The sequence below is a fragment of the Centruroides sculpturatus genome, unplaced genomic scaffold (genome assembly GCF_000671375.1).
Source record: "Centruroides sculpturatus isolate CEXI.00-Female unplaced genomic scaffold, Cexi_2.0 scaffold751, whole genome shotgun sequence".
Classification (NCBI taxonomy): domain Eukaryota; kingdom Metazoa; phylum Arthropoda; class Arachnida; order Scorpiones; family Buthidae; genus Centruroides; species Centruroides sculpturatus.
Window position 1 is genome coordinate 119,769 of NW_019385814.1, and position 12,201 is coordinate 131,969.

Sequence of the window (12,201 nt, forward strand, 5' to 3'; positions counted from 1 at the left end):
AAAAAATATATTAACCTATCCCGTGTTGAAATTTTTCTCCGTTGCGTGTCGCTTCGCGTTGAATTTTCGTCGATGTTAAGCCTAACGTAAACTTTTTAAAATAATAATCGTGGCTATTGTATCGTTAAAAATGATTTCTTTATGTTTTACAAACGAAATAAATACATTGAAAAATATAAAAACAAATAAAAATTATACTTTAGGCTGACTGGAATTCTTTCGGATAACCGACGTTTCGGAAAACCGACTTTCGGATAAACGATGCTCTACTGTAATAGTATCTATTCAACAAGATAAGTAAATAAAATATTATGTTTAAGATTGAAAAGCATTCTTTTTAATTGAAATAACAAAGTGTCTATATTTTCTTTGAAAAAGTACAAGTTTTGATAGTTTAACATTTTTCCATATAAAATTCTAACAAAATTACAACTTCTTTGGTTAATCAACATAACTATAGTATCTTTCAATTATAAAAATAGAAAAAAAACTAAAAGGTCTTATGAGATCAATTTGCACAGCATCAACATTACACCTACAAATCAGCACAATCTCCACACATAAAAATTGCATGCTTCATATATATTGCCTTCTCACACTTCGAATAGCAATGTTTTGTTTTCCTATCTGTTTTTTTAGTGCAGTCACCACACCTGACATATTTACCAGCCACTTTTTTGGAAACAGGTAATGAAGGTTCTCCCAGATGATCAGTAATCACTTTTTGAGTTTCCCTTGGAAGATGTATGTTTTGTTGTCTAATGCAAAGACTATCATTTGAGAAATCTAGAAATAAATCTAAGAATACTATAAATCATAAACTTACTGTCAACTCAAAAATGTATTGATAACACTGACTATGAGGTCGGGTGTGACGTACCCCAGCCATCTTTGCTCGTGTATCTCCTGCTGACACCGGCAAAACACTAAACTCAACGCTTCGCCTCGCCCCCCACTCCCTTACATCCAGCTACTGTGAAAACGGGGATTTGCATGGCAACAATAACATTAAATAATCTGCATTTAAAATTTTCTCGGGTATGACATACCCGACCTCACTCACGCTGGGTTAAATAATAATTCTAATAACTTCAAACATTTGTGCTGCAATGTTATTTAGTTCTTTATTACTTGAAATTATTATTTTGGCATTTAACAAATATTTTCAGTTCAGTTCATTTATTTCCTAGAAACTATTTATTTTGAGTTAAAAATATTTCTCAACTTAGATTCTTGCGTGTTCTCAAATAAAGATGTAATTTATTAATTTTTGTTTTTAAAGAGTCAGAAGCATCCCTTGCCAATTCCATGTTGAATATGTTAAATCTGAAATTTTGTTAATTTATACAATTATTACAAAATTAAATATTACACTGTGATCATAACTAAAATATTTCTATTCAATACTACCTAGACAGATATTTAGCAGTCCAAATGCAACAAAATTTTTGAAAGTTTTTTATTATGTAAAAATATAATAAGAATTAATATAATTAATATAGAATAGAAATATAAATAAATAATTAAATAGAAATATAAGAAATATATTTCTTATATTAATTAATTTGTATTCATTTATATTAATTTCTTATATTTCTTATATTATACAGAAATATATTTATACAAGAAAAAAATGTAAATGTGTGATATTCTTTAAAATATCATACATTTACATTTATAGAATATCTGCACTTTTATATATATATATATTTATTATATTTATAATAGTATTAATGATTGTATTATTCATGATACTGTAAGATGTTGATTAATACTGCCATTAAACAAATCCAAGTTTATAAACTGATTTAGTAATTTAGTATCAATATTATTAGTTCTTAAATAAAATTTGACAATTTATAAAAGTTTTATTAATAATTTTTGCCATATTTCAGTTTCCACTAGCATGAAACAAAATTTCTATACGTAAAAACTTTACTACTTACTTTTTGTCTGTAATATAGCCTTCAACAGTGTGTGCATTTTGACCAAGCCAGTTGCAAGGTTTAAAATGAAGAACAGTACTTAAACCACTCTTTTTACAAATAATTTCTGTATTTCCATACTAAAATATATTTATAAAAATGTTATTAATTATATAGTTTTTAATATAAAAGCAGAAGTAAATGCAAATTTTATTTGTTGGCATTTAAAAAAATTTATAAAAAATCAAGAATCCAATAAAAACTGTTAAATAAATGTTAAATTTCATTTTATCAATTTCTTGTTTGGTTTAATTTTTTAAAAATTTAAGAAATAAAAGTATTATACACTTTTTGTGAAATTTTTACTTATTGTTTCCTGTTAAAGTACTTTTTCTTTCTTAATTATGTTATTTTCATTCATGTTATTTTGATTATCTTATTAGAATGTCTTCTTATAACTTTGAAACTAGAATGATATCCTTTTTCTTACATTCAGCAAATCCTATCAACTACTCTCAAATATGGATAAATTTTGAAGATAATGGATCTATTATGAAGGATGATCAAAAACTAAGGTTACAAAGCCTGCAATGAAAAGCGTACATTTTAATAATCAATGGGTTGATATTCATGCCAAATACTGTATAGTAGGATGGAGAAATCACTGAGATTGGCATTATATGTGATCTCAGTGATTTCTCCATCCTACTGTGTACATTTTATTTCATACAACCAATACAGCCAACTGATAGTACATACATTAGGTTATTTTTCGACATAGTCTCCATATCGGTTTAGGCATTTGTCACTTCGTGTGATGAGTTTGAAAATTCCTTCCTGGTAAAAATCCTGTCCTTGCATGTTCAGCCAAGTTGTCACAAAGTGTTTCACTTCCTCGTCTGAAGCGAATCGTCGTCCTGCTAGGTTCTCCTTCAAGTGAGGAAACAAGTGAAAGTCGCTTGCAGCAAGGTCCGGGCTGTAAGGAGGGTGGTCCCAGAAGACCACCACACTGTTGAAACAGTTTTGCTAGGACATCATCGACCACCCTCCCTATAGCTCCAAGCTTGGCTGAACACACAAGGACAGGATTTTTACCAGGAGGGAATTTTCAAACTCTTCACACGAAGTGACAAGTGCCTAAACCAATATGGAGACTATGCTGAAAAATAACCTAATGTATGTACTATCAGTTGGCTGTTTTGGTTGTATGAAATAAAATGTACACTTTCACTGCAGGCTTTGTAACCTTAGTTTTTGATCATCCCTCGGACTAGACCATAAATATAAACTATCACAAAGAATAATTTCTTTTTGCAGAGCTGTCTTCACAGGTTTGTGATCTGCACATTTGCATGGACTCTTTAATTAGTTAATACTTGACTCTGTGTTCATACAAAAAGCTCATATATTTACATTTTGCATTTGGTCACATATAATATGGAGCCAGCACTTGCCTCTAGGACACACTATATTCAAAATTCCACTAAATCCCACTTAAAATACTGCAGTAACTTGTAAACTAGGAAGGTAGAACATTTAATTCTTTCTAATACTCATTAAAGTGCTCTTAGAAGTATCTAAATACTGCCATAAGAAATCTAAAACAAAAATTTTCAATGAAAAGTAAGTTGTTACTATATAAAATATTCTCTTCAAGAATATAGACATCTCAAAATATTTAGCCTATTTTCATAATTTTCAATCTTATGCTATATTTGAAAATTCTTATAATGAATTTCGCATCAACATTGAAAGAATCTAAATATCTAAATATATAACTTAAAATTACATGTCCTGACTGACTGATTGGGTGACTAACTGGGCGATTCATCATCGTCCAGAGCAAACCACTGAACCTAAAGAGGTGAAATTTGGTACACAGGGTGCGTCATGAAAATGCACACTAAGAAGGGATTTTTCGAAATTCCCCATGGGGGAGAGGGAGAGGATTAAGGCTTAACCTGAGGAACAGTTTCTACTGTACTATTTTATATGCAATTTTTTTGTTTTTATAGTAACAACTAATGATTGAGAATCTTAGTGAAGTACCGAGGGAGGGTTATTTCTATCAAATTGCAAATTCTGTGCAGGTGAAGCTGTGGGTAACAGCTAGTTAGTTTATAAAATGGCTAAGATCATTAATTTTAAATATTAAAGAAAGGAATAACTTATTTCTACATTAGGCATAATCTTTTATTATTTTTATTAAGTATTCCATGATAAGTTGTTATAACATAGCTAAATATTTAAAATTCTAAAAGTGAATCTACAATAATATGGTTTCATCTTCAGTATTCTATTGCTGTAACTCAAAACAACATAAAACTAAATTTAATCCAGAAAATCTATATTAAATAAAAATATTGGACTGTAATGATTGATTAGGTTGGAATACAATTATTTTAATTATTCATAAACTGGCAAATTTATCAGTAATTTTTAAGTACATTTGACATATGAAAACCAAGTGTGCATCATTAATTTTTGAATAAAATACCAAACATAATCTGTAATCATTACTCTATAAAAATTAAACAAAATTATAACTATTAATGTTCACAAATTTAAATCTTTTTAATCAATTACATATGAATACAATATTTCAATTCATTATAGTAATGGGCAGAATTTTAATCTGCTATTACTGCAAAATTTAAAGTGATTTCCTTTTTTATGTCTAAGCCAATAAATTTTAATGAGAGTATATGTAATTAAACTGACACTAAATGCCACTTTAAGTTGTTATATACTTATGACATCCTAGGTAAATATCAATAAGTTCATTTTTCAAATTTTAAAGCATTACACATGTAATAGTAAATTCCATAAGTTTAATATTTGTTTTTTGAGATACCATTGGTTACTTATTTTGTACTTGAAACTAGTTCATAAATAAATTGCTATTGCTATCTATTGGTGAACTACTTTGGTATTTGAATACAGGTAACCCCCGTATAACACGGTACTTTTATAGCACGGATTTACTCTGACACGGTTTTGGGTAAAACCCTCGAACAACAGGAAATGTAATAAATTTTTACATATTTAACTAATAATAGTTCACGAAAATTATTATTTTCGTGAACTATTAGTACTTAAGTATGTAAATTTTCTCTTCTCGCCTTCTGTCGATACACGTGGTCCTTCTCGAAACTTGTTTCAATGTTGCCAGATCGCGACGCTTCTGCTTCTGATGTTGCCGAATGTTTTTCCCTTATTCCATACTTGCTTTATTCTTCATAAGTGCTTAGCACCATATAAGGAAATTTATAAAGACCTTTTAACTAGAAGCAAGCAATCTAAAATTACATACATTTTGCAAAAGGTAAAGCATGGATCTGAAGATAATGCAGAAAAATGCTCAGAGGATAAGGATAACTTGCCAAAAAGAAAACGCTCTCGGTTAATTAATAGTGTTTTTAGTGATGACGAAGAAAACATTGTTTAATTTATATTAATATGTATCACTTAAAAAAATTTTAATGAAGATATTTATCTTAATTATGAAAATATACTAGCATGTTTTTTAATTTTTGGAACCTAACCCTCCTTTTCATATTAGTTCTTTGTTTCGTATAACGCGGATTCGCATAACACGGCAATTTTTTGGCAATTTTTTGGAACAACCTACCGTGTTATACGGGGGGTTGCCTGTATTTAACTCAGAAGAACAACTAAGATAAGATACCATATACCAAATTCCCAAACAATAAATTTAACACATTAAATTATAATGTAGAAAATTCTCTCTCAACCAATTGACCATCAACAAAAAAACCATTAAATTGACAAAATTGATTAACATTTTTGTCATCCAATTCTGATCAATGTTGCCTTATTTGTGTAGCTTTCTATAACTTAATAATAGATATCAAATGCAAGAGATTGTCTAAAGTATTTATTCTTTGCTTTTTTAATTTCCAACACTTTTTAGATTTCAATAAACTATCACATTAAATGTAGGTGTTATAATTCTGTTATGAACAATATAGCTTAAAAATCTTTGTTCCTCATTGAATTATTTAATCTAGACTGGATGAGAATTTTTGAAACAGAAATTTAAGAAATGGTTTTTTTTTCTTTTTGTCTCTGTACAGTAACTTTAAATGAATCTTCAGCCATTACCTATATTTATACAATAAAAAAAATTATTTAATTGTCGTCAACATATAAGTGAGATTTTGTATAATCAATTCTCTTTAGACAAATTTATATTCAGATTTTGCAATTTATATCAATTGTGAATTATAGCTACATAAAAAATATACCATATTTATATGTAAATGAATTAATGCCAAAATCATGCAACATACTGAAATCTTTTGTATGTGTTCTCCTTTGACTATTCAAATAAAAAAATTTTATATTTTTTTGTTACTTAACAAACTAAAACTATTTTTTCAAGTATAAATTATTTTCTAAATACTCTTAAAAAAATAAATAATGTCAAAAATTCTTTAAAAACTTTTGTTTTTTTCATGTATGTTTATTATGTCAAGAAATTTTATGATTCTAAAAACATGTAATCTAGAAATCTCAATTTCTGATATTTGTTTTTTATTATATTATATAGTTTATATTATCAGATGATAATAGAATTTATGGATAAAGACAAACTGTACTTTCATCATTATACAGGGTGGCATACAGGCACACTAACTTTATGGATAAAGTCAGTGTGCAATTTAAAAAATTTATAACTATTAGTATTTGTGATAGAAAAAATCTGTAAAAAGTATTAGCAAGCTTAATGTACCTAGTTTTAAGTAAAATTATTCAGTAACTTTTTAACACAATAATTTAACAATTTTTTAAACTTTAAAAACTTCTTTTTCAGAATTACTTATGACCTATGGTTTCAACTTAAGAAAAAGTAAACTATGTCCTTTGGTTGGCTGAACTTGGCTACAATAAAACAATAAAAAAATATAGATTTTTCTTATTTCCAATACATTCTACATAATTTCTCTATCACAAATACTGATAACGTTATAAATTTTTTAAATTGCACACAGACTTTATAGACATCCTGTATATTTCCTTATTTTTGAAAAAATTAAAACAATTTTATAATTTTCTTTGTTAAAGAAATTAAATACAAATGATTTTATTAAGTTTATAGAAATAAAGTAATTTCTGCCAGCAAAAAATTGATTATTAGTAAAATTAATATTTGAGAAACTTACTTGTTCAAGCCACATTTTTCCAACAATAATGTTATGAACACAGCAATCTACACCAGTCCAAGTATATATTTCTTCTTTCCTATCAATAAAGATAATAAATTTCTCACATTTTAAAATTATTTACATATAATATAATGTACTAGATTAAATTCTAAGTTTCTTCTGTTATTTTTAATTTCATTATTTTTTTGATTCAACAAATAGATAAAAATTGTGTAAAGGTTCAAGTATTGTATTGATTTGTGTTCCATGATTTTATATTTTTAAAAAGTTTCCATAAATTATTTGTGAGTTCAGTATTTTAAAAAGTTTGTTTTATCTAACCTCTTTTAAATGCTTATGTTCCAAAAATTAAGAAATTTATTATTTTTAAAACTCTGATATTTCACACTATTAAAATTTCAGTTTGAAATATCCAAGAGTTTCAGACATCATTTCAAATATACTTAAAATACTATTTATTCAGTTATAACACTAATTTGTTACTAGTTAAAACTGAAATATATAAGAAGTTTTAAAAAATTGACAAGAGATAATTTGTTGATTTAAATTAGAACTATTACATTTGTCAAAATATAAGAATTAATTAATTTCATTGAATTAATGGAGGTTAATTTAAATTGGAATTAATTGAATTATTGTAGGAGAAATGATAAATAATATATAAATTATTTTGTATTTAAACTAGATTAGTCATTTGATTATTTCAATATGAACTAATTAATTATTTACTAAGAATTTAGAAAAACATTCCAGTATCTTTAAAAACATAACAAGTATACTACCACTTTATTATATGATTTTATGTACGTATGTATGTACATACATACTTGAAAAATCAATAGATTTACATTTAATATAATAAACAAGATTTTTTGCATTAAATTAAATTATTTTTTCCTAAAGAAAATATAAAATTTCTTCAATTATTTTTATAGATTGATATACAGTCATGTGCCATATAATGTCCACTTGAGCAATACCCAACCAAATTTACATCCATGTTGTCAGGAGGTTAAAATATTGAAGAAGGAAAAATTTTAATCACTGAAAATCCTGGGGAAACTTGGTCAAATAGGGTGGAAAAATGTAGTTGCTATTCGCGTTTTTCACCGGATGCTCGCCCTCTGGTGTTTAAAAACTGAACTACCCTATCTGGGTCGTTTGAATGTTCTTCGTGTATTGTCAACAGTATTGTATACAGTAGAGATGAATAGTAAAAGTAAAGCTTTCTGTTGTGTTCCAAATTGTAATTCCAAAGCCATACGCGATTCCGATATAAGTTTTCATGTATTCCCACATGAAAAACAGATGATTTTTCGTAAATCAGAATTCGGAGAATCTCAGAAATTAACCGACGGAAAGAGTGGATTCGACTGCTAAGAATTGGCAAAAAAGTTACGAAGTATATGGTAGTATGTTTGAAACATTTTACTCCTGAAGATTATATTTTGTCATGTATGCTATCATGTTTTTATAAATATGTTTAGATTATTGTAATTCGATAGTATTAAAAAATCAAACTGAAAAAGATTGCATAGAGTCTAAGTATAAAGTAATTTAGTATTTGTATTCGTTTTTAACCTATACTATAGGATTATCTTCAATAAAATGTAATTCTATTCAATTTTATATGATATGTCGATAAACTTTAAAATTCCAGTAATTTTGTGTGGGATAGAAGTCAATGCTGATGTTTGCAGACAAAGAGCACAAAAATGTACAGAACGATCTTGCTCGTTTTTCTCGATAATACCACATAAAATGACGTGTCCTGCTAGTAATACTTGTTCTCCTTCTATAAAATTTCTCGATGAACTGCTACAAGTAGCATATTTCATTATATCAGATAGTAATATATAATTCATTTTACATTGACGACTAACAAACGACCCAGATAGAGTAGCCATTTTGTAAAAATACAGCGCCCTCTATAGTTCATGAAAAACGCGAATAGGGAAAAGCTTGTTAAAGATTTGGCAACACCGATCTCATGTCCTTGTATACAAAGTGATTGTACTGCCAGGCATACTGTACAACCAGCATTGCCATGTCACAAAATTTTAAAATTTTTCAGAAAATCTTATAGGAAGTTTTCAATTTCTCCAGATTTAAAATAATTATATAAAAAAAGGAAAAAAAAATTATGATACACAGGAATAATTGAATAATAAACATTTTAATTAATACTGTATTGTAAACAATATCTTGGCTATTAATTCAATATAGATACTTAGTAAAGCTAAATGGGATACTGTAGTGCAGCATTTCTCAACCTGGGGGTTGCAGTGATATTAAAGGGGGGGTCACAAAACAATAATGAAATAATTTTATGAGAAAAAATGATTTATTATAAACTTATAAACATTTTACTTACAATAAGTACACATGTAAAAAAAAGAAATTAATGTGATGGTTGCATTTGTTTTTCATTTAAAATTTTCTCCCTACGTGGATCTATGTTAGAAACACACAAAAGCAAATTGTTTTTGAGTGATAAAAGACGATTCCTGTATTTAGTTTTTAGTGCAACCATAGACAAAAAATCCTTTTCACAGAGATAAGACAGGGTGAAAAGGATTAATATTTTCAGTGCTTATGTGACTAAATTTTCATATTCATGTCGACGAGCAAGCCAAAACATATTTAAATCTTCTGATGTAAATTGCAGTTGTAGTGTTTTGTTGGCAGCCATTTCAATGAGCTGGTTGTGAATCTCAACTGGTAACTTAGCAGTGGCAAAAACATTTTCACTAAACAGATTCAGTACCCATCTCTTCGAGAAATCATTTTTATCTTCTGGGAAATACTCTATCAACTGAGTTTTTAGCTCATGCAAATGAATCTTCATGCAATCCAAACTGTGGTGAATAATAGCAGGGATGCACAACCTTCTCTGAAAAACGGCCAAATTAGGATTAACTTTACTGACTGGGGGCCGGACCTCCAAGTGATTAATGCGATGGCTGAGATTGGATGCTGGCGGCAATCTTCTTGATGTCTAGCATAATGGCNCATCATTTTAAAATATTCAATATCTAAAGCAGAAAGTGTTAGCTAAAAATAGACTTATTTATAGAACAATCCCCTATTTCTCACCTCAGGGAAAGTCATAAAACAGTTGGGTGTTAATGACTTTGTGAAAGGGAAAAAGTTCTACACTTAGAAACTTGGAAAGAAGGGATTTGGCCTGTACCGTCCGCGGGCCGCATAAACATTGATAGGGGGCCGTATGTGGCCCGCGGGCCGCAGGTTGTGCACCCGTGATAATAGTGTCTTGTTCATCCAAATTTTTCTCCATATACCATATTTTACAGACTATAAGATGCACCTTAATTTTTAAGCAATTTTTTAAAAAATAACATTTTTACCATTTATACTGCCTAAATTCAATCCTTTTATACGGATTGAAGCAAACGCTGATCTGTATAAAAGAGTATGAATCCATATGAATCAACGCTTAGTAGCGCTATCAGACGTCCCCTGATCATACAATGGTTGCACAATGATTGCTGGCCAATCTGTGGTCATGAATTCAGAACCACCGGTCATCTTGTGATCCGAGTTTCTGTGGCAACAATCGTTGCTCGTTTGAAAAGAGAAAAAGCACAGAAATCGTATGTCCAGACAATTCTATCCTGACACCCCGCAACTCATGTTCATCACATCGGTGCACTACTGCTGCCAGTTGTATTCAATGTTGCCAGATAGAGATAGGTTTCCCACGGCATCAAATATATAGCCATTTTTAAGACGCGGGAATTTTAAATCAAACACTAGATATTTTTATATTAATTTCAAGTATAAGATGCACCTGAATTTTGGAGGCAATTTTTTTGAAGAAAAAAGTGCATCTTATATTCCGTGAAATACAATAATTCGAAGTGAGTGGGAACATATCCAAATTTTTGCTTTGAAGACGAATAATCCAGATATCAAGCTTCTTAATGAACGCATGAACTTTGTCTGTCATTAATGAAATGTTTTTATCACGTCCTTGTAAATTCACATTCAAATCGTTTAAATGCGAAAATACATCAGCTAAGTAAGCCAACAACAATAGACACTCATTATTCTGTAAAAACAATGAGAATGGCAATTGTTTATCCTGGAAAAATATTATTAATTCATCTCTCAATTCCAATACCCAGGTTAACATTTTTCCTTGCGATAACCATCTAACTTCTGTATGGAAAAGAAGAGATTTTTTATTTTTGCCCATTTCATCGCATAGTTTAGCAAACAACCTGTTCTGTAACAGTTGGCTTTTAATAAATTAACCAACTTTACAGCTTCACAAAGAATTTGATTGAGATTTTCCGGCATATTTTTTGTGACAAGAGCATGTCTGTGAAGGAAGCAGTGCATTCATTCCGCCCTTGGTATAAGACAATCTCTTAATATTTTCATTAATCCATTGTTATTTCCTGTTATCGCCTTTGCACCATCACTACATACTGCAATACATTTTGTCTAATCTATGTTAGTATAGTTTCTTGTAGCTTCATAAAAAATATCAAAAAGACATTGTCCTGTTGCATGACCCGGTACTGTTTTGCAAAACAACATATTTTCTTTGATTGATGTGCCCATATTGCATTCATACCTCACAAAACATAAGAACTGAGACATATTTGCTACATCTGTTGATTCATTAAATTGAATACTTTTTAGTATTCCATTTGAAAAATTCACTTGAACTCACTTGCTGAATTATCTGATCACAAACATCGGCAGCCGTGTCATTGATTCGCATTGATATTGTGTCGTTAGAAAGTGGAATGTTTTTCAAGTTTTTTGCTTCTTCCACACTTATTAAAACACTGACCATATCAATTGCAGCAGGCAATGTGAGGTTTTCAGTGATTATATGGGGTTTGGACACCTTTGCTAGTCTTAATGCTACGAGATAAGATGCTTCAAGTATACTTTTATCAGTATGACTCAACTTACAAATAGAAGTTTGTTGATTTCTCAAGGTATGTAATTTTCTTTCGAAAAATTCCAAGGGTTTGTTTTTATGAGCCAGATGTTTAGTTTCAAAGTGTCAAACTAATTTTGATGGCTTCATACTTTCATCGGAGAGAACT

The 12,201-nt window shown here is 29.1% G+C and overlaps 1 protein-coding gene across 1 annotated transcript in view; it reads right to left on the reverse strand.

The window, feature by feature from the left end:
* Positions 1-12,201, reverse strand: part of LOC111642286 (oxysterol-binding protein-related protein 1-like) — a 190,167-nt gene that overhangs the window by 23,939 nt on the left and 154,027 nt on the right. Inside the window, exons 20-21 of the mRNA XM_023388617.1 lie at positions 7,112-7,190; positions 1,947-2,065 (exon numbers count right to left, since the gene is read on the reverse strand). Coding sequence (XP_023244385.1) covers positions 1,947-2,065; positions 7,112-7,190 — 198 coding nt within the window. The remainder of the gene's footprint in view (positions 1-1,946; positions 2,066-7,111; positions 7,191-12,201) is intronic.